Source organism: Betta splendens, chromosome 15 (assembly GCF_900634795.4).
Source record: "Betta splendens chromosome 15, fBetSpl5.4, whole genome shotgun sequence".
In the NCBI taxonomy this organism is placed as follows: Eukaryota; Metazoa; Chordata; class Actinopteri; order Anabantiformes; family Osphronemidae; genus Betta; species Betta splendens.
In genome coordinates, this window is record NC_040895.2 from 16,170,565 (window position 1) to 16,194,019 (window position 23,455).

Sequence of the window (23,455 nt, forward strand, 5' to 3'; positions counted from 1 at the left end):
GGTCAGCTATGCTTCCACAAAGGAGCGGATACATTTCACCTTGTCTGACAGCATCACAGAGGTGAAAACATCGCTGTCGCTGAACAAATCCCCCGACCTCGGAACTATGTTTCACACAGTAAGATGACACTGGTGTCAATGGAACGTGAAGGAGGTGAAGTGATGGGTAAAGCAGAAATAGATGCATTAAAACCCAGAGCGAGCTTGTCTTGTTTTTCCGTTGTTTCAACAGGAGCTGTCTCGACGATAATTTTCCAGACTACAGCATCACATTAATCTTTAAACCGTTTAATGTCACTAAGTGTCATGTTCTAAATGTAGTATTTTAAACACAGTTCTCATTGGAACGTTTATTTTTAATTGTGAAGTTTTCCACTATGATAAGAACGATATGAAAGCAAGTGGATGGCCTATCTATTACTATTCATAAATGACGTAAGGAATCACAGACTGTCCGTCCCCTGCAGAATTCACGTAATCAATAATGAGCCTTTTAGGGAAATCAAAGCCACATTGATCGACCGATTGAAGGGACAGCTAGTTATCAGTATGATGCAAGCATCTGGAGCTACAAAAGGAAAGAACAAGCTGGAGGAGTGTGGAGATGGAGCGATGGGGCTGTTTATCCTCCCCGGCTGACAGCTGTATACGTTTATCAGCATCTATGTATACACAACCATATGAGGACAGAGGTCATGTGGCTGATTTGGCCATGTATGGCTATAGTGTATTATCCTTTAACTGGGCAATATTTGCTATTAAAATGATTAACGAGAACACGAACCCCAAGAAAGCGTCTGTGAAAAATAAAAGCGTGTTAATCTCACCTACTGTACATTCACCAGCTGCTTCCTCACTAGACGGCTAAAAACAAGGTTCATTTGCAGATCATGGAATGGTTTAGGAGAAATAATTCAAGTTTAAACTTTTATAATGTTTTTATTGATTCTGAATAACCTTCCGTCCTGCCCCCAGGCGTCCGTGAGCTATAATCAATTAGTCAAACGCAGCCGCGGAACTGCCTTGGATACTGAGCCCTGCTGGTTGCCGTGGCAACAACATGTCAGGCTTCTTGTTGTAACCAATCTTTCTATTTCGTTCTCTTTATTTATTTAGCGGTCATTATTTTCCTCAACACCCTGGGACAGGGGAACCTTGGAAAACATGGCTTCACATGGCTGTTAATAATAAAAAGTAGAAACAGGAGAGTCACAGTTACCGGGTTTCTTTACTGTAGGTCACAGCATGAATGCAGCAGCTTCTACCCATCTATTGTATCATCTCATTCCAATACAACTGTCATTACTAATGAATGAAAAAAAATCAGCAAAGGATCATCAAAAACAAGCAAAGCAAAAAAAAAAAAAAAGCAAAGGTTGGCGTGAAGGAACTCGAAGGCGACGTTCCAGATGGTTTTTGAGGTTTGCACAATCAGCTCAGCTGCTGTTAAAGAGCGGCAGCGTTGGTTTGTGACGTGCTGAAAAATCTATTTTAAACCCTATTTTAATTGATAGTGAGAGGGAGACAAAGTAATGAGTAGGGTGGAGGGAGGAGGTGACAGAGTCATTGAATCATACTAACGAAGCTCTCTGAAGTGAACTCCATCAGAAACAGAGAGGTGCTGAAGAGGGAGGTGAATGGGCTGCTTCACTGATGCCAGTAAAATTCATTTGAAAATTGTAGGGGGAAAAGGAGATTTGCAGTTTGTGTGTGAGTGGCCAACTGGAATAGTGTGTCACTGCTAAACTTAATCAGCCAACAAAAGGAGGAAGACGAGGGCGAGGAGGAAGAGCCGCACGCGGGAGGAATCGAAAGCAGGGAATCTTTAGATTGAAAGGAAATGTCAGAGGAAGGAAGGGGGCCCGAAACAAGCCTGTAAAGGAAAATGGCAAAGAGCAAGCGGTGGACGGAGGAACACTGAGATTTATTGTAAGCGCTCCAGCCGCGTGAATAGCGGCCGTTGGCTTTTCCCCCGCTGTCCTTTGTGTGGTCGTACTCAGCATTGGCAAGCAGCGCCTACTGATGTTTCCTGCTAACAAGTTATGGCCCACTGCTACAGGCTGCTCACAGCACGGCTTCTAGGAAAAGACGTGTACTGCGCATTGATTCCACATCCCACCTCCCCGTTATTTGTTATTCTAAGGAGCTTCCCTCTCACACTGTGTGTGTATGTACAGTATTTTAAACGTGCCCACAGTCAAACGGATGCTGTGGTCGGGTTAAAGGGAGGGCAGCGTGTTCTCCTGCTGTTCTGAATTCATTTTATCTCCAGAAAAGTCATTTAGAGGGAATCACGAATGCACAAAGAGCTGAGTGAGTTCCACAAAAGTCCAAAACCTTCCAGCGCTGCATGCGTGTGAACCAGTAATGTTTCCATTAGGATGGGATCACGGCTGCTTCGCCGGTGACAGCGTCGTCGCCAGCGGTGACTCTGTGTTCTTATCTCTCCTCAGATGGAAATTGGCTCCGAGCAGATGTAGCTGATAGTCTGAACGTGTCACAGGAAGCAGACGATGCTCTGACAACGTCATTATCAGAAACTCCTCGCAGGTGTTTGTGTTCTCGTCTGCGCTGAGGAGCCGATCACGCTCGTCTTTGACGCCGTTTTTCTTCTCATGCGCCGGACGGTAGCGGCGTCTCCAGCTTTAACTGAACACACAAGCCTGATCATTTCCTCCTGTCAGAGTTTGCAGTATCTCCCCACACACAGCGTGACATGACTTTCAGGCTGGGCTCCATCTTTGGTGGAGCCGGTGGGCGAACGGGTCACATGGGGCTTATTCTAACAGTAATTAGTTATTGCATCTACCGAATGAGACAGGAATGTGACTGAGGGTCTGTGCTCTTCTAGGTGTTTCAGGTCTAGGAGCTTTTATTTGTGACATTTGACGTTGGAGCAGTCAGTGGAAAGGACGCGTTTTCACTTCCACACTCGCGGCTTGTGGCTCCAGAGGCTCTTCAGTCCACTTGACGATGCGTCACTCTCCATAAGCCCTGATCCCATCACGCAGCTTAGAGCTCATAAATGGCCTGGAAATGGTGGAGCGCTGCAGCTGCTTTGGCAGCATCAGCTGATTAGCATTCATATTCTCTCACACACACATACAGAAGGTACTCGCCCTCATTAGGTGCAGTAGTTGTGGGTCTCTGCATAGAGAAAGTGATATTTGCACTCTTCTTGTTCTGCAGCCCCTCCATCTGTCACTCTTCCTCCTCTTCATCCCTAACCCCTGTCTTGCTGTGTGAATGTTGTGTAGCGCTTGCAGATTGCTGAGCTCAGCGATATCTAACTTAATCCTGACTCGAATACATAAAAACGTAATTAAGTGCTAGTGCTGTCTCTGTCTTTAAGCTCAGCAAAAGACTTTCGTGCCTTAGAGACAAAAACAAAAAAGAACTGAGCAATAAATGAGAGAACAAATGGACAGAGATAAACACTGTAAAGATTATTTATACAATTAATATATTGTTATTATTCTTAGCCGTGTTGCAGGTTCATTCTTATTTTAAATTCAGCTGCTAAAGGATTAAGTGCACATGAATGCTGTTAATTATTATAGTGAGTTGAGTTATTATCATTAGCATCCAAACACATCCTGCCTAATGCCCCAGGCAGTTTTCCCTATCGCCCGCGTGTCCCCAAAAAAGGCAGCCTCCTCCTCCCAACACGCATTCTCATAAACGTGTTCACTTATATTTACGTGGTCCGTGAAGACATTTCCTGTGTGACGCCGTGTCAGTGTGTTTATGGCTGTGAGGGAGACCCCTGGATTTTCCAAACTCCATATTAGGTTAAAAAAATATACTGCAGATGGGAATGAAGGGAGAGTGAGACATCCAGACACAGAGGGAGCCGGGGACAAGCGAGGGAAACTCCCTGCAGCCGTAGAGAACATGGCAGCACACACCCAGACACAGACCCCACAGACCCCACAGCACCCACAGCACCCACAGACCCCACAGCACCCACAGCTCCCTCAGACCTCACAGCACCCACAGCACCCACAGCTCCCACAGACCTCACAGCACCCACAGCTCCCACAGACCTCACAGCCCCACAGACCCCACAGCACCCACAGACCTCACAGCACCCACAGCTCCCACAGACCCCACAGCTCCCACAGACCTCACAGCACCCACAGACCCCACAGCACCCACAGACCTCACAGACCCCACAGCACCCACAGACCTCACAGCACCCACAGCTCCCACAGACCTCACAGCGCCCACAGACCCCACAGCACCCACAGACCTCACAGCACCCACAGCTCCCACAGACCTCACAGCTCCCACAGACCTCACAGCACCCACAGCTCCCACAGACCTCACAGCACCCACAGTTCCCACAGACCTCACAGCACCCACAGCTCCCACAGACCTCACAGCACCCACAGACCTCACAGCACCCACAGCTCCCACAGACCTCACAGCACCCACAGCTCCCACAGACCTCACAGCACCCACAGTTCCCACAGACCTCACAGCTCCCACAGACCTCACAGCACCCACAGCTCCCACAGACCTCACAGCACCCACAGACCCCACAGCTCCCACAGACCTCATAGACCCTATAAACGGGCGTTAGCTTCAGCTGCCTGCTTAGCATCAGACTGATAAAGTGACAGTGAGGTGAAAAAAAAGCAAATTATGAGATTCCTCTGCCTCACAAACACAACTGAAGCGTAACAGAACATTTTAACCACTGGCTACTAGAAAAAAAACAAGGAATTTCATTTTCTAATTGAATTTAGTTTCTCTGTAAACTTGTGCGAGTTTAGGCATAACTCTGTATATTTTTTATTTAAATGTTTCAGTCACACTGAATATTTATAAAGCATAACTCAGGTTGAAATTGCTTTTCTTCTCCTCAGGCAGCCTGTTTTCATTTCATTACAGCTTTAAAAGCAGAATCAGCTGTGCTGTTGACATATAATGATGAGGCTGTGAGCAAAGTTTCATTAGACTTGTCTGAGAGAGAGGTTTTTTTATGATGAACTGACATTGATCACGGAACTTGGGTCACATGTTGCTTTTACTTTGTGTTGTTCCAAGTTCCCTCATAACACAAAAGCTTTGCTGAAGTGCGTATCGGCCACAGAGCTTCAGAAACGGAAATGTCAGAGACACAAAGACAACTTACAACTCACTTATCCATCCTCAAAACACTAACGAATGAGCTGCGATAACACAAGTCACCACGAATTATACACTACGTACATGTGTACACACACAATCACACAAGTTTAGTCTGCGAGGTCCAAATATGCAAACATGCATCTTCATGCAGCATATTCAGTCATTGTGATGTTCATCTGACTTTTTTGTCCACTACACACACACACACGAACACAACACAAGCACAACACAACAGCATCCAGCAGAGTAGCAGCATTTTTCTCACTCGAACCCAATATAAAACATCGCTTCCCCCGTTTAAATTTTCCGATCCAAAATGCGAAGCCGTGGCGGAGGCAGGTTGGAGGAGCTGCCTGTTTACTGCTTCCTGTGTACGTATGTTTGCACGTGGGAGCCGGGCTGAGAGCTCTGTTAGTGTCAACCACACACTCGCAACGCAAAGCAGTACGTGGCTGAAACGCAGACGTAATTATTTACACCGGCAAATGTGGAAAAATGAACACTGGTCAGGCATTGAATAGAAATATGAAACGTACAGGCTAAATCATTCAACATATGAGCTTCTGGGCTTTTGACATAAATTTGAATAAATGACGACAATCATTGGTGTTTAAAAATCTTTATCTACTGCAGCTTATAATTATTCATGGTGGTAAGTGGTTTGGGTTCGAGTCCAGACGTTGCCTCATATCGGCCCTGTCCTCTTTCCAGTTCCAGTGTTTTCATCTTTGGAAGGAAACATGTGATCATGGAGCGGCAGGACATTGGATCATTGTCGGTCGCCAAATGCTCCTTAACAGAGCTCCGTCTTCACGTTCCTGTTATAATGTGTGATGGCAAAATTCTGGATCGAAACTGCAGCAGCACTAAAGCCAAGACCTGCAAAATCATTTATTATGAGAGCGGTCGAGTGTGGAAAATCATAAATGTGTTGGAGGAATTCTGTTGGTAAAAGAAACCTGGAGACAAATAGGATTACGCAGAGTGTGATGGCGAAGGGATGGAGCCGGGATCTGTCCCAGCTGCTCAGATGCTGAGCTCTGGACACGTCCTGTGTGTTTGAACCATGATGGTGCGTTACATCAGGAAACGTTGTCGTGCTAGTGTGACGCCGCATGCTCTGGGCCGCTGCCCCTGTGGAAAACCTGCTGGAAACCCTACAGCGGTGGTGGGAACGTGTAGGACGTGAGGACGGCGCCTTTATAGGCGGCGACTGAGTGGTGACGTTGTGCGATTTCTCACCCAAATGATGCACATGCGCACATTTACACCTACGAATCAATAAGTGCACAGGTCCACTGTAAATACATCCACACACAAGTGGATGAATCAGGGTCTGAAAACAATTTTCTGCTCCCGCGTTAGCTACCCAAACACTGGGTTTCCATGGCAACAGGACGGCATACTCTATAGCCACTCCATGCAGGCGTGTGTGTGTGTGTGTTTTCACATATTCAGTGTGTGACACTAGAAGGAGCTTCAGAGGAGTCACCGTTCCTGACCTTGACATTATCAAGGCCCCGGCAGCTTCTACGATCGTTGGCACATTGTGTATTTGGAAAAGCAGGTCCCCTTTTTTTCTGCGCCCGCTGTGTTTAGGTTTCTCCTCATTCATGGCAGCACCAAACGCACTTGTTGCTTGCTGCTGCTCTCTTCTCATTCTGAACCTCACACATGGGCACTGTGGGTCTCGTGCAGCATCGCTGTGGCTCCACTGTGTTATCTCCTAATAACCGGAGGCTGCGGTGGTTGGAGGCCCGAGCAGCCGTGGAGCTGCTGAGCTCCAGCCTGAGCCGGCGGCCGGTCGTCGCGCTGCTGAATGGAGGCGTGAACGTCATAAAACATCCACTGTGACGCCTCCATTAATTGTTACCGGGCTTGTTTTTAATCTGCTAATTGAACTGGTAGTTGTGGACGTAATGAAATTCAAAGTGGGAGCATAAGAGCATTGGCTGAGGCCTCCCCTCCTCGTGAGGGACCTTGCTCAAGGGCACCATCTTGAGGCAGGGGAGGGTTTTACACCAGCACATCTGTTAACCGACCGTTAACCGTCTGTTGATGATGAGCTCCTCCAGCTTCTCGTGCTGTCATGGGACAGTGATGGATGGGTCTAATCCCTCAAGTGGAGCGAGTTCACCTCTGACATTTGTATGTGTCTGTGTTTACATATGATATTTTAATGGATTAACCTCCACTGTGTTAGTATTATACAGGTGATAGATTAAACGCTGACGTCCCTGTGTATAATTATATCATTGATGAATAGCAGGCAGCCGTGTGCCTTCTGTCCTGAGCGCTGCAAGCTGTCAGTGATTAGGGGAATACTGCACACACAAGTACTCAGGTAGTACTTTTTGAATACTCTTACTCAGCCAGCTAAACACATTTACTGTAAATACATTATTGTGTGCATAAAGTTGTTTAGTGCCGTCTATCTTCAAATAGATGCTCACTTCAAATGTAACGCTGCTTAACGTGCTGCCGGCTCACGATCCAACCTGCGATCAGAGATAATGGCTTATGTAAGTGTGCGTGCGCGTGTGCGTGTGTGTTCCCATTTCCCACCCCATAGGTCAGATTAAAGGTATTGCCTGCAGTGGGTGTGGACTAGAATGTGGGTTTGGTTCCAGACTGCAAACACAAGATAAACACAAACATTCACATGTGATGCCTTCACGCCTTCACACACACACACACACACACACACGCACACACGCACACACACACACTGCGTCCTGCTCCACAGCGCTGTGACCTCAGATATTAGCCTGTCTGCCAAATATGACCAAGGCCAACTGCCACAATAAATACACACTCCCCCCTTCCTCCCTCCGTACTCTCACTGGAGCATTTGGCTGATCGATAGCTGTTGCTACACGATACTGTTGTTGAAAACTCAGCTCTGAGTGGAGAATCGCGGGTTTGTCCTCGTTGTACAGTTTAAATCTCTGCTATGATTCATGTCGCATGTGAAGGTCCAGTCCAGACATCCATGCATGTGTGAGGCAAAGCGGTGCTGTTCCAGGGGTTTCAGCCTGATCACACACCAGCGAGCTGGACTGTGACTGTGACTGGGCCTCGTTAGGTGCAGCAGCAGCAGCTGGTGCATCCGTCACAACCTGCACTCGCTTTCTGCCCTGCAGTCTCCTAATATTAAAATGAGAGGCGTCTGACACCTTATTTACTGTATAGGAGTTATTGAGTATTCCTGTTGAATGGACCGCTGGTGAGCTTCTGCTGCACGTGACACTGCCACGTTCTGTTCTCCAGTTTCCTCTTGGTTTTCCAGTTTCCAGCTTGTTCTTTCCTCACGTTTCTCCCTCCTTCTTCTTCTTCCCTTCTGCTCTTCTTTCTCCTCCCCCCTCCTCCTCCTCTCCAGTAAAACCATCAAGGTGAAAATAATCGATGATGAGGAGTACGAGAAGAACAAAACGTTCTACATAGAGATCCGAGAGCCTCGCCTGGTGGAGAGCAACGACAGCAAGGGACAGGAGGAGGGTGAGCCGCGACCCGCGACCCGCGGGTTCCAGACGTGTTCTCAGCACGTGGAGCTGCACGGAGGCCATTAGGCCTCGTTTTCTGTTTGCTTTCTGTGACTATGAACATGTACCAGGTTGTGTCTCACCTCATCTCACCACATCCACGGCGCCACTGTGTGTGAGTGTGTGTGTGTGTGTGTGTGTGTGTGTGTGTGCGCGTGTGTATGTTTGCGCATTGCTGCCATGTATTCCGTGTACCATGCATGCATTCACATCCTTCCTCTGTGTTTGTGTGTGTGTCTGTGTGTGTCTGTGTCTCATACAGGAAGACCATAACCCTTAGGATCTTAGACCGGGAGGTGTACAATAAGCAGTCCACCTTCTACGTTCTGCTGGAAAGCCCCCAGTGGAGACGCAGCGGGAAGGAGTGGACAGGTGTGACGTCCAGGCAGCGCTGATTGAGGCTTCAGTGAATCTGGAATCAACAGGCTTCATAAAGCAGATACACAATGCATTTGTGTGCCAGTGAATGCAGATTAATAATAGAACAGAAAGTTTCAGCTTCTAAACCTTCAGAACAATTGTGGATAAATGCAAACCAGCCTGAAAACAGCCACAAACGCATTCTGGTCACTTAAAGCTACAACGCAGAGTGTTTTAGACACGTTTTTGTATATGATTGTGGAGGAGAGAGTCCAGAATCATGACTGGACTCGAAGTGTCATTTCTCAAACATTTGGGTCAAGGTTCATTAAAACGAGACAGTCAGAGCAGTGCAGGGAATTCTGCTTGATTACTAAGATTCACAGTGGAAAATGAAAATCTACAGGTCCACTTCTTTTTCCACTCACCAGTCTGAGAATCAGGGTCTTTCATTCATTGTTCCCTACAGTAGAACTAAAAGGAACAGATCACAGATTAACTAGTCAATAGGTGAAACACTCGTCAGGTTAAATTAAACAATGATTTATATGATGATGATTTAATAATTTAAATGAAAATGATTTAATTAATCAATAAATCTGATATTTCATTATTTGGTTACGTAAGAACAGGAAGCAGTTGCAGCATCAAACGCATTGCTGAACCTGCAGTTTGAACCATTTTTATATTTGAAAAGACCAAAATCATGATCATATGAAAAAATGTGATGGACAAGACACGAGCACTTTAGAGCTGGCAAAAAACCAACACTATATCTGGACCCACTGCAAGAAACAGAATCAATACAATCAAAGCATTAGTGGCACTTTACCATATTTCTAAAGTGACAAAGGCAGCGCTGCTCCCCAGACGCTCGGGTTTCAACAGGCCTGTTGATTTGGGATTCAGCTTGAAAATGCGGCTGCTCTCTCCCTCTACTTCCCAGCTTCCTTTTTCTGTTTTACCCACGTGCTTCTATTCAGACGTCCAACAGAAAACTCCGGGGGAGTCACACCTGTCCTCTTCTTTCTTGTTCTGTCCTTTTCCTCTGCCCTGTGCTTTTAGACGCCCCTCATCCATTCAAGAGGGGTTTTGGCTTTAAGATCTGTTCTGTGCTGCTGTTTGAAAATGTCGCCCTGTCTTCAAAGTGCTCACACACAGCTGGAATATAAAGTGTTGTTCCATAAGAGAAAATGCAGAGGTAACGCTCACAACTGATCGTCATTCATGCTTCGGCAAATTTTCCGTCATCACGTTAAAGGAGGCAACAAATTCAACTGCATTTTGACAGTAGTGAAGAAATAAACGCCCTCAGCACAGAAATATCACGTTGATGCACAAGACAAACATCATCATCACAAATAGCGTTGCCCATAAACAAGAGCTGTGAGTTTAATGTACGGTAATTTGATTTTAATGTAATATTCATCACTTTCAGGAAATGAAAGTACAGCAAAATATCAAGTAGTTTTGGCAGCAGACAAAACGCTGCATCAAGCTGCAGGGCTGAAAACTCTTCTGAGCTAAATGAACCGTTTAGAAGCGACTGGATGATGTGGAAAATGCAGCGTCACTGAAATGACAAGAGCTTTGTTTTCCTGAAAACATGTCCGTTATTATAATGAAACCCAAGAAGGCAGCTCAGACGCAGGAGCTTCTCATCCTCATCTTATGTTACAGAACCAACAAGCAAAGCGTTTTGTAGAACCAACAGGTAGATTAGTATCACATCTGTTTGTCATCGGACCCATTGGAACAACCCCAAACACACCACTGGTTATGTAGATGAGTCAGAACCAAGTGAAGTTACTGATGATCCTTTGTCGGCTGATGTGCTTTGTTTCCAGGCCTTAAAGCCACATTACCATTAAAAGCAGTGGTGTGTGTGCGGCTCATGGACTCTATCAGTGTGTTAATGACAGTGTGTGCATCAGGCATCAGCAGTGTTTATAGTGATGAGGGGATCAAAGACAGGGGCTGAGTTTCACATTATCTCAGTCAGGAGATCAAACACACCTTCGGGACGCGCACGCTCACGTGCACGCTCACGTGCACGCTCGCACTTCAGGGCTCGTGTGTCTAATGAGTGTGTTTTATGAAGCACTGCTGCTTCCCTCTGTGCTAAACGAGTCCTCCACGGAGCTTTACGGCCTCGGCCCTCGCTGTCTGTGTCTCATCACACGCCTGCTCGCGTGTCCACGTGTTGCTTCTGCTGCGCGTCTGCGCTCCCACGTGCGCTCGTCTCGTTCCAGTCCCTGTCTCTGTGCTGCTGTTTACCAGGCCGCGCTTTAAGTGAGTTGCACCCAAAGCACACAGAGACTCTGGGACGCACAGGACAATTGATTTGCTCAATATGTTTTGGCACAAGCCAGCAGACTTCAAATGGGCTTTTAAGTGCCCGCGCCGGTGACTTGGTGGTGGTGCTGAAACGCAACCAAAAGAGCCACGCTCGCTCTGTAATGTTGATTAATGCTCGAGCGGCGCCTCCAGATAATAATTCCAGAAAACATTCTTATTGGAATCCAGCGAGGTCCTGTTTCATCTCCTTCAAATATTAGTGAAGTGCCTCAGAGCCATAGATAAAAGCCCGACATCGCTCCTTTCTTGTTATTCGTTGCTGGGTGATTGTAGTGAGAGAACAAGCGCTTCATCTGACATCTGGTGCTGATGTGAGCGTGTTGTACAGAAAGATGGTGAGATAAACGCGCCAGTCGTTCACCTTGTGCCTGGTTGATGATTCGTGGAATATGAAAAAAGCTCAGTAGCAGCGTTTGATGCATGTGCTTGAGACGTTGACCTGATGATAAACAGTATTAAATTTACAGTTCCAATGTCCCACTGAGGTTTTCAGAATAAACAGGACACCAATATCAAGTGTAGGCATTTAAATAGTGACCCACTCCACCCGCTGACCTCAGCCACGTCAGCTCCGTTCCCATGGATCCACTGGATCCTGTTCGGGTTTGCTGGGTTTTCCTGCACGGCCTTTCATCGCGTGCGAGAGCAGCTGTGTTCGTTTGAGCAGGTGGAGGTCGATGTTTGACATCTGCAGGTGGAGGCACATCCAGTCACGCGACCGTGTTATTGCTGATCGCTAACACAAAATGTGTCGAGCTGTTGCGTGAGGTCTCATCATGCGTGCAGGACTAGGAAGCTGGTTTGCAGGGAGCTTCAGAAGTTTCCAGTTGACCCTGTGATGTTGCAGGTTTTGCTTTGGTCAAAAGGAGCCTCAGGACAGCGGCGGGCAGAGGCGAGTTCACTGCAGCCTGTGAACCTCCGTCAGTCATCTGGGCGAGGAGGGAACAGCTGAGAGGGAAGCAGCTGAAAACACACGCGCCTGCAGAGGGAGCTGACCCCGTGTCCCCACACACACACACACACACACACACACAGTCCCGCTTATACGCTGCTCCTGTAAAACGCATGGCAACGTACAGTATGGCCACGCGGATGCAAACACACGCTGGTGTGACAGATTGTGTCTGACAGCGGTGTCCTCTCCTCTCATGCTCCCTGTACTTGTGTCCTTTCTCTGCCCTTTGTGTGTGTTTGTGCGTGAACATTGGTTTAATTCAATTCACTTTCGCTCCTGGAGCTTTCACAGCAGCACGTGCTGTAGAGTGGAGTTCTGTCAGCGCTCAGGTTGATAACCTGGTGCTGGTGCTGAGACGCTTCGGGTTCGGGTGGCATCATGTGTGTCTGTTCATGATGTCTCCATATTCGTGGTTCAGTATTTATTTCATCTCCAAACTGCACCAACTAATTGAACCTCTCATTGTTCACACAGTGGAGTAATAATGTTATTAATAGATTATAATGAGGTTCGTGAAACAGCACCATTAATCTGCCATTAGATAAATCATTAGTGTAAATAAATGTATTTCTACTGTCTTCATCACAGTGATGCTCAGTTTATTCAGCTCAGTTAAATGAGTTGATTTCTAAACCGTCTCCTCCTCCCTCTCTCATCCTCGTTTCCTTTTTGTCGACTTTCTTCCCATGATCCTCTGCTCCTCCAGTAGTAGTAGACTTCACTTCCTTCTCTCCTTCCTTGTCATCCCACCTCGCTTTGCTCCTCATGTCCTCTCCTCTTCTCCTGCTTCTCCTCCTGTGGGACTATGTACGGCTGTGACGTTGTAGCAGCTCCTTCCTCCTCCTCCTCCTCGTCTCCTCCCCTGCTGTATTGTTTAATGGCGACTGTGCCGTTTCCTGCTCATCTGCTTATCTCTACCTTGACAACTCCACCGGCTCCTCTGCTCGGCTCCACCTCCTGCTTTTACAGCTCACCTCCCCTCCCACTCTCATCTCCCTCTGCCTCCTCTGATGGAACCTGAATCAATCAAACATGACAGAGTGTAAAAATCCCCTCCTCTCCCCTGCATTGATTTTTTTCCTTCTCTCTATCCTTTCCTCCACATATGGAGTCTCCAGCATTCTGTCTTCCACTCCCCTCTCTGTCCTGTCATTTCCCATCACGTCTAGAGAAGGACTCTATCAATTTGTGACAAGGTGTAAAAGCCTCATGCACACTATAAACACACAACCTCCTCTCAGGCAGACACTTCATGAGAACAGAAAATATCAGCATTTACTCAAATTTCTAACCACATATCATTAAGTGATTACACTTCCTGTCCATCACAGTAATAATCTGACTGTGTCATCAGAGTTGCAACTAATGTGTAATATTGTTTTTTGTTTGAAGTGAGTGAAGAAAGAGGAAAACAAAGAAATTCAGATCTGTTATAATAATGAGGAACAAAGATAATAGAATGATATTAAGTACAGTAGATCAAAAGAAAAGAGGGATTGAAGCGGGAGGAAGTGGTTTCAGGAACGGCGACGGGGAGGAATTTATTCTCCAGCGTTTTGTGCATCTCACCGTTCAAACGCATTCACCGCTACTGGAGTAAATGAATGTGACGTTTGAAAGCACATTCAACTATTCTTTAAGGTTGAGTTCCCTGTACATCCGGATGCTTCAAGATTTTACTTTACCTGATCTGAGCTGTGATGGAGAGAAAGGCCACAGAGTGGGGAACTGCTAAATGCTCCAGACGGCAGCTTTGACGGCAGCAAACGTAGCCTCTAACCCCCAGCCTGTCGGGGGGGGGGGGGTCTAACAGGCCGCGCTCATCCCACATTGGGGTTTAGTGAAGTCCCCTAATTGAGTTCATTAAATGGCCATTACATGGTGTGTTCGTGCATGTTGGAATTGATTTGACTTAATGTGAACTTTGAAGGACACATGGTCAGAGAGGAGTGAGCGATGACGGTGTAAAACCCCCGTTCACCACCTTCAGAGCGTTTGCAGAGCCCTTAAACCATGACGCGTTTGTGTGCATGCTTCAGGTAAATCAGCCCGTACAGTCCAGGGGCTGTTCAGTGCGTCTGCAGCTGGAAGGTTTTACTGTAGATGAGAAGACGCGTGAGCTGACTGACTGAACGCACCTAAACCCCAGCGAGGACCCACCCTGTGCTGCTCCTTAATGATCAGCTGTAACAGGATAACGGGTCCCCTATGGAAAATTTGATCACGCTTCCCCTCCTTTTTCTCCTGCCTCTGTGAAACCCCCACAGCACCGCTCCTCGCTTTGATCCCAGACTGCAGAGTGAGTCTCAATTACTGGCACAGGCCATAAAGAAAAGGGCAAATGAAGAAAAAGAAAGAGAGCGTGGTCATGCAGAGATAACTAGATTGTAGGGAAGCGATTGTATATTTTCATTTAGTTAAGCTGCTATTGTTAATTATTAAATAGTTTAAGCTTATTAAACTGAATAATGAATGCTCAGAAATATTAATTAGTTCTGAAGGTAGATGAAACCTACTTTGATTTAAGTCATTTGCATTAGTTGAAGTGACATGACCACAGTCAGAGATGCTGCTGCCTTACATCCCATCATTTAACAGCATCCTTTGATCCAACCTGTCATCACATAACAATTACACTTTACACTCACATGAAACTAACTGACAACTACTGTAGTGACCTGTATGTGAAACGTATGGCTCCACGCAGCACTTTTCTTCGCCATAACTTCACCTGATCTTCCATATTTGTGTGTCATCAGAGGAACAGCAGAAGGAAGTGGAGGAGGAAGAGGAGGCGCTGACGGGGAAGGACGAAGAGGAGCGGCGCATTGCGGAAATGGGCCGGCCCATGTTGGGAGACCACGTCAAGCTGGAGGTCGTCATAGAGGAGTCGTACGAGTTCAAGGTAAGATGAGAAGAAGCTGCGTATGTGGGACTCGTGGTGGAAATTTTCCATAAAGAGGCCGATGAGAGAGTTGTTGATCGTGCACATCAACAAACCAAAAACCAGCTGGGGAGATCAGTGCACACACCACGAAGGTGTGATGCAAAGAACCCACGATCCTCAAGTTGCTTCTGCCTTTTAACCCCTTTCTCTGGCTCTGGTGGAATGTCTCTCTGCAGCAATGGAATTGTTGTGTCACCTTATCTCGCTGCTGATTGTGAGAATGTCTGCTTTCTCACTTCTGCATCGTCATGTCTTGTTATCCAAAGGACAGGAACACCGAGCTTCCAAGACAAGATGCATTGGCTTTAACAGCCTGGGTCTGGTGGGGAGTCAGATAGGATGGAAGCCATGAGGACCGGGTGTTCTGTTGTAAAAGACAAACATATATCATAAATTATTAGTCAGTCAAATGGAACATCAGATGTTTAGACTTGATGTACGACAGCACAGGAGATTAGTTGTTTGTGTAAGAATGTTCAGTTCAGTATTGCATCTAACCAGCACTGTGTTGGATAAGAAATAGCACAAAGGCACAATTTTTCTATTACAGACTGTAAATACTATTTATGTTTAGTTTATTGGCACTTTACATGTACACGTGAAATCATAACCAGTACTCGGAAGAGGAGTAGAGAATCAAACATGAATTTTCTTCAACTGGTCAAACAGCACCAGCATCATGGTCACTGTTGGATGAACACACATACATGCTGTCACCTCATGACATTCAGGAAACACTTCCTGTGCATCTCGTCCTTTGCCTCTCGTCCCACGCAGACTCTAACAGCCAGCGTGGATGTAATTACCATCCATGTTTCTGTGTGCGTGCTAATGCATGTTCATTGCTGCCACTCCACCTACACGCTCACTCTTAATAACACCCAGTAATAGCTCACTCCTTTATAGGATGCTATACGTCGTCTACATTAGCGTGTGTGCGTGTGTGTGTGTCTGTGTGTGTGTGTGTGTGTGTGTGTGTGTGTGTGTGTGTGTGTGTGTGTGTGTGTGTGTGTGTGTGTGTGTGTGTGTGTGTGTGTGTGTGTGTGTGTGTGTGTGTGTGTGTGTGAGAGAGAGAGAGAGAGAGAGTCAAATGTTTTCTTACGATTTTATTACATAAAGTGTGAAATGAAACCATAAATCACAGATATAAAAGTGAGGAGCACTGGACATGTTAAAATTGTGTATTGGTAGCAGTCTATACTTCCCTAAATGTGGAGGAAGTCTGGGAAGAAATAATAGGTTCTTGATCAAGAGCCCATCATTTTGTGACACCTCAGCAATCAGCACTGATGGCCAGTGATCACCCAGTCAGCAGAATGAAATGAGGCCGCACCAATCACTGCATTTAAGAATGACAAAGAGTCCAGTTTGCTCAGACAAACACAGTGTGCTTTTGGTTGAACGCAAATGAACTAGTGTTTGAAGCTCGGTTGTAGTTTGCTACAGCACAAAATCGAGTTCCTTCTCAACCTAAAGTCCAGAAGCTGATGCTTTACATGAGGTGAGACAGAGACTCAATGAGTGAGAACAGACAGTAGAGAGAAAATGCATGAAGAGCGGTCCTACTAAAGCCCAGCCGAGCTACATAAACAGTCCACATACAATAGGCAGAGAAAAGCTGCTTGTTTGTGTGTGCAGCAACACACTCTTCACACCTCTAAGCTCCATTCAACACAATTAGCTTCCCAGTTTCCCTCTGAAGTGCAGTGAAAAGGGGAAAGCAATCCCCAGTGCGCCACTAATTAGTGTGTGGAGCCTGTGTGTGTATATTTGTGTGCAATCTAAATATGTCATAAAATCATTCCTTACTTTTCCAGAAAACAACAAAGAAGTAAAAATAAACAATGAACAAAGGTGTCAAGTAAAGAAAGGTTGATTGATGACAGAAAGAGAAGGAAAGCACAGACGTGTCCAGCACATTTCATAAGATCTGATTAATAAAGGACGATCCCTCAAACTCTGCCTTACAATAGCTGGAATATTAAACACTCAACCAACCATTAGTCTCTGTCTTTGGCAGAACACAGTGGACAAGCTGATAAAGAAGACCAACCTGGCTCTGCTGGTGGGAACCAACAGCTGGAGGGACCAGTTCATAGAAGCCATCACAGTGAGCGCTGGTAAGGCCTGTGTGTGTGTGTGTGTGTGTGTGTGTGTGTGTGTGTGTGTGTGTGTGTGTGTGTGTGTGTGTGTGTGTGTGCGTGTGTGTGTGTGTGCGTGCGTGCGTGCGTGCGTGCGTGCGTGCGTGCGTGCGTGCGTGCGTGCCTGTCTGTCTGTCTGTCTGTCTGTCTGTCTGTCTGTCTGTCTGTCTGTCTGTCTGTCTGTCTGTCTGTGCTGCAGGTTGAACAGTCTGATGGGGTTATGTTGAATGTGGACCTGTGCTCTTTGTCTAATGATCAATATAATAAGTGTCACTGAATGCTTGTGTGTTGTGCTGCTTTTGTGGGTGAGTGATTTCATGGATCCTTGGAATTGTGTGGTTTTTGATGGTTGCTGGAAAATGGACTGGCCTGGTTTGAGGGCTTGGACAAACGAGCACTGACCAGATGGAGATTATGTTGAGAGCAACTGTGGGTGCAATCGTGTGAGTTTGAGCCTCCACAAAGACAAAAGAACAACAAGAGAGAGTGACAGAGAGAGAGATTGTGTGTTTTAATGTGGGATGAGATTGGATCAGGATTTTTAACATGTCATTTCATTGCTGATGGAAAAAAGGCACATGTGAGAATGAAAGATAAAACACGTACGGGCTGGAATAAAGTCAGTTTATTTATCAGATCAGATCGGATGCCTGAAGAGAAAAGGTTCCACTGAGGAAGAGGAGGAGGCAGCACCTCTTTGTGTTTCTCTGCAGAATCTTCACAGCTGACTGGTTCCCAGTGTCCAACTCGCCCCCTGGAGGCACGAGAACGCTACTGCAGCTCAGCACTGGAAGCAGGAGCTTGGCTTGATGTTTGTACAGGATCTGTGGCCTGTTTGTTGTTTAGAGGTATTACTTGCAGAGCACTCAGCACAAGGCTTTAGTCAGAAGCCAGGGAGCTCAGGGGAACGACAGAACCAGTACAACTCAATGTCTCCCCACAGATAGAAATCAGATAAAAAAGGTGAAATGAGTAAATTGGTGAGTTGGTTGCAGGAAGATTAGTTCCGTTCTTTGGTTTGAGCAGTCAGTCAGTGATTCAGTGTGTGTGAATGCGTGTGTACATCAGTAATGGTCCAGGTCTTTCATGTGAATGCGTAGCTGGACACAAACAGCCAGTTTTGCTGCCGCGCTGCTGTGTTTCTGTGAGACCATTGCTTGACTACAGCCTGCTCAATCACTTCAGTGTCTCCAAATGACTTTATCCTTCATCCCGTGTGGGGGTGTGTGTATGTTTGCTGGTGCTTTAGTTAGCTGGCCTGTCAGCCAGCCTTTGTTGGCGAGCTGATGCCATTAATGAAAGGAGCTGTCGTCTCTCTCTTATCTGGGATTAGCTTGTCTAGGCTGACAAAGTGCAGTGTGTGTGTGTGTGTGTGTGTGTGTGTGTGTGTGTGTGTGTGTGTGTGTGTGTGTGTGTGTGTGTGTGTGTGTGTGTGTGTGTGTAGGTGTGTGTGTGTCTTCCACTGATGCTGTTGGTGTGTGTGTGCGCACCTTCCACTGAGGAACAAGGTTTTATTGGATGATATGCTTTCAGTCGCTCTTTCCTACACATAGTTTTATTACCGCATATTTACACCGGGATGATCACATGTGCAGAATGTTAATAGGACCACTGCAGCGCACACACACACACACTGCTGACAAGCTAAAGCAGACTGATCACTTCATCAGGCCTTTAAACCTGAAGCAGTGGGATTTTAAGGAGTTCAAAGTGTTTGAAAGTAAGAGCTGATTGGACGCTTACGCATCAAACCGGCAGCTGGTTGTGCGACAGACATCCAGCTGGGAGAGGACCGCTCCAACGACGCGCTGCTCTGTGCCTGTTGTTTACCAGCAGTGGGAGCGGGAACAGTGACGAGGGCATAAATGACACAACTAAGTGCACACCCAGGGAGTTGAAAATGAAGTTAGGGAGAACTGATGAAACTGCGTTTTTTTAGTATTTACGTGTTTTGGAACAAGTTGAGTGTAACAACAATGCTGGTGCGTAAAGATAAAAGCTGGATCAATCTGCTCATTAGCGTCTCTCACTTCAGGACGAGACTTCATTTAAAGCTGTGGTTGTTAATTTGGCGGCGTTGCAACGAGCAGACTGGTCCCTGTCTCACCACAGCCTGAACGTTTCCCGTGTGTTTGATTCTTCCACATCTCCCCCGCTCTGCCTCCGTCTGCCTCCTCCTAATTACTAACCATAGGAGGAAGGTCAAGGATGAAGCACTTCTCCTGTGGAATGCAAATGGTGGTGAGTGAAATGAAGGAGCTCGAGGCCGGACCCGGTCGCATCTCCTGGGCTCCATCCTCTTTTCTCCATCATATGTTGATGGAGGGATACTCGCACTGTGAGGCTAAGATGCCTGAGAGCCACGAGAGAGTTGTGTTGAAACAGTTGAAGCAGTAAATTAGTGAAGCTGTATGAATGAGCAGGTATGATGTCAGACATCTGCTGTAGGTGTTGCCTCATTATTGATGCACACCTTTAAACCTAAACAGAGACGTGCCGTTGGCTGCTCGTCCTCTCAAACACTGATTCCAGGCTGTGACTGAGTCCAGAGCCTATCGCTGATCTAGAGGTGGATTTGAAGCTCGCTGATAAACGAACTGGGTCTAATCTCATCTCGATCCCTCTCTTTCTCACTGGCTCCAGTTCCCTCTCGCTGCCTCCTTCTATTATCCTTCTTTACGCTCTCTGATCTTAAACGTATCAGATCCAAATCAAGATTCAAACGTCTTTGAAGGATTCTTAAATATTCCTCTTGACCAAAGACATTCAGAATTTCTCGTTGCTTCTTTGTGCTTCATCCAACCTTCCACAAATGGTATTTGCTTTGTAGAAATCGTTTTTTAATGCTTGTTTGTCCGTCCTGCTAGAACAGCAGCTATCAGAGCACATGTAGGAGCTGCCGAGCTCAACCACGGGTCAAAACATCACAACACCATGTTGCAATGACGTACTCACACGTGCATTAATTGCTGTCAGGGCTCGTGACGTGAGAAACCTTTAGCATTAAAGCTCCTTGAAATGTCAGCGTGCTGATGTGTGAATGTGAGCACCCGCTGACCCGCCTTCCCCTCCGCGTCCTGTCCGCGTTCGCGGCTGGTGGACGTGGAGGAAGGCGCTGTGTGTGTGTGTGTGTGTGTGTGTGTGTGTGTGTGTGTGTGTGTGTGTGTGTGTGTGTGTGTGTGTGTGTGTGTGTGTGTGTGTGTGTGTGTGTGTGTGTGTGTGTGTGTGTGTGTGTGTGTGTGTGTGTGTGTGTGTGTGTGTGTGAGAACGGGTGAACATTTCATATTAGACCTGTGAATCATGGGCCCTGAGCAGCTCATGACTGCACCAGCAAATGTGGAGTTGTTCCGTCGCTGTTGGAACAAGCCATGTGGTGTAAATGTCAGCGTGCAGTAATGCTGCACTCAGGTACAGCACGACGAGGGCGCAATGACGCTGCTGAACTCCCCAGAGCGGCCGCGTCCATCCAGGTTCACAGAGAACGACCCTAAACCTCAGCCGGAGCCTGAGCAGTGAATAAACATGTTGCCACATCAGAAAACTCATTTGTGTAAGTTTTAATACCTTTTGTAGTTTTGTTGTAATCTTGTGTAAACACTGAGGAACATTCACCTGTTGAACCAAGCGGAGGAAAATCAATGCAAAGAGGATCAAGAGAGGGAAAAAAGGGGATTGTTAGGAAAGAGAGTGAAGAAGCGAAGTGAGGAGAAAGGGAGAGAGATTGATGTTCAAACGCTCCACACTTCACTGCCCTCTAATTACTACCAGCACCCACACTGTTCATCACCTCATTCCCTGAAGCTTTGAATGGAGGAATTCAAGGCAAAACCTTTCAAAATACGCAGAGCGTGGAAATTGATGTCGCTACTGCAGTTTTGGGGGAATTTGATGCCAGTAAATATCAGTGACTGCACAGAAAACAAAGGGAGGACCCGGCGAAGGAGTGGAGTGTGTTTACTTTGTCAGACACGTGTGATGCAGTTCTCACCTGTCTGCGAGCGCTGCATCCTCCACATGATGAATGACCGAGAACGCTCCACTCGCTCAAACTGTTTAATTGATTAGTTGACAGAGCGGCCGTCCTGTCAGAAAGCAGGCGATGATGGACCGAAAACTCTGAGAAAAGGCCTGACACAGCGGAGATGAAGGCGAAATGAAGTCCTCACTGGAGGAAACGTGACGCTTCTCAAAACGCTCCACTTATTCTGCGGCTGTGAATAAAACAATTACAGTGAGGCTTTCATTGAGCTGGAGCCCTCCAGCGACTCGGGGTCTGTTTGATGGAGATGACAGCACCAGTCACATGTTAATATATACATGAGCGCTGACAGCAGGGCACTCAGAGCCAGGATCACGTCACGGGACGGTTCCAACAGTGGGTTCGACCCAGCCTCCAGCCTATGGAGCGAAAGCTCAGTGAACCAGACTGAGCCGGAATGAAGCTTGGCCACAGTGACACGAGCGCCGCCGCTGCTCCTGAGCTCAGACCGTCCCACTTCAGTCGCACCCTCCAGTCCTGCAGGCGACATGCTCGTGTTCACGCATGCTGCCAGCGGGTGGAGAGTAGCTGCTCTCCACATCTGACCCAACGGACCTTCTGCAGCACCTAACGCACGTCTGCAGCAGCACCTCAGTGGGGCAAGGACCAAATATAGAGTCAGAGCTAACGCCCCATGTTAGTAGGATCACATCTAATTATATACAGTAAAATCTGCATCATCCCAGAACCAAAACCGTACAGCAGCTAACAGCTAAGTTATAGGAGGAAAGAAGATGCTGCAAGTGAGTCACAGTGAAAACAGGTCCATGGAAATATGCTGTGAAAGCAGAAAAGTAGGAGAGAGAGGAAGACGGTTGTTTTTAGAGCCTGACGTTCTATATAAAGCAGCACAGGTGTGACTGCACACACATCATCATTAATGAAGCAATGCACAAATGATAAATGGTGCATGTTTTTTAATGTCAACATTTTTGCCTGTTTGTGATACACAGGCTACCTGGAATCAGGAGTGAGGCCTCATTAATATGTAAATGTACGCACACAGATGCTCAGGCTCTCGGTGTACGAGGCGCCTGTGGTGAAAGCTTGACGACGGGACCGCGCCTCATTCTGGAGCCGTCAGGAGTCCCAGCAGGACGCCGGTGTCTACTGCAGCACAGCACACGGCTGCAGTCACGTACCACCGCCCTGAATGAGCATCAGCCCTGGAAATCGCCCATGGAGCTCATTTGATTCAGATTTTGTGAAGCAGCTACTTGATATTATATCACGGCCGAGCTGTTGAGAAGATGTGGACTTCGAAGCTCTGCTGATGTCAGCTGCCAAAACGTGCTGCTTTGCTGTGAACCAGTCGAGCCTCTTTGATAAGAGCTGGTTTGTAGCTTTAGGTGGTTTGGGTTCATGGCCTCGTCAGGAGGAGCCACACCGGCCACTAAGAACCAGTAAGCGGCCTCCAGCGCGGTTGTTGTGTGCAGCTTTTAGGCTCATATAGTGTGTTCTATGCTCCACCGCTGCTTATGAAGCTGCCACATCAGGACACACAGGCAGGAAAGGCTGCATCCAGCTGAAGCGCGCTGTGTAGGATGAAACAGGAAGCAGAGGTGAGAACCTGGAGTTGTGTATAATTCATATCCACGCGTGTGCGTGCAGTAATGGATGAGGTCACAGCCGGCTGCACTGACCTGCTGCTGCTGTTTATTGTCCATGATTTGCTTTGAAGTCCTGATAGGAAACATTTCTTATTAACTCCAGCAAACTGGGACCCCACAGTTAACCTCAGTCTTTGTGTTAAAGCAGCTTGATGGAGTCTGCTCTGCTTTTGGTTCGATGAAGTTATTACAGTGCTGTCTTGTCTTGGCTGATTTCGATAGAAGGTAATTTATTCATCATCGCAGTTACTTGAGTGTCGCTTTGACTTTTCTGAACCCGGTTTCATTTCCACATTTAAGGTTTTCAAGGTTTGTTTTTTTTTTGCAACGTCCTCTCAATTACAGCTGCTTCTCAAATGACTGGATG

At 46.9% G+C, this 23,455-nt stretch overlaps 1 protein-coding gene across 3 annotated transcripts in view; it reads left to right on the forward strand.

Moving 5' to 3' along the window:
- The window catches only part of slc8a1b (solute carrier family 8 member 1b), an 86,312-nt gene that overhangs the window by 54,109 nt on the left and 8,748 nt on the right, over positions 1-23,455 (forward strand). For 2 of the 3 annotated variants that reach the window (XM_029174923.3, XM_029174922.3), the window contains exons 5-7: positions 8,516-8,634; positions 15,111-15,256; positions 17,319-17,418. In XM_029174923.3, the coding sequence (XP_029030756.1) occupies positions 8,516-8,634; positions 15,111-15,256; positions 17,319-17,418 (365 nt within the window). Of the gene's footprint in view, positions 1-8,515; positions 8,635-8,940; positions 9,051-15,110; positions 15,257-17,318; positions 17,419-23,455 lie in introns of all 3 variants that reach the window. The other variant, XM_029174924.3, reaches the window with a different exon arrangement.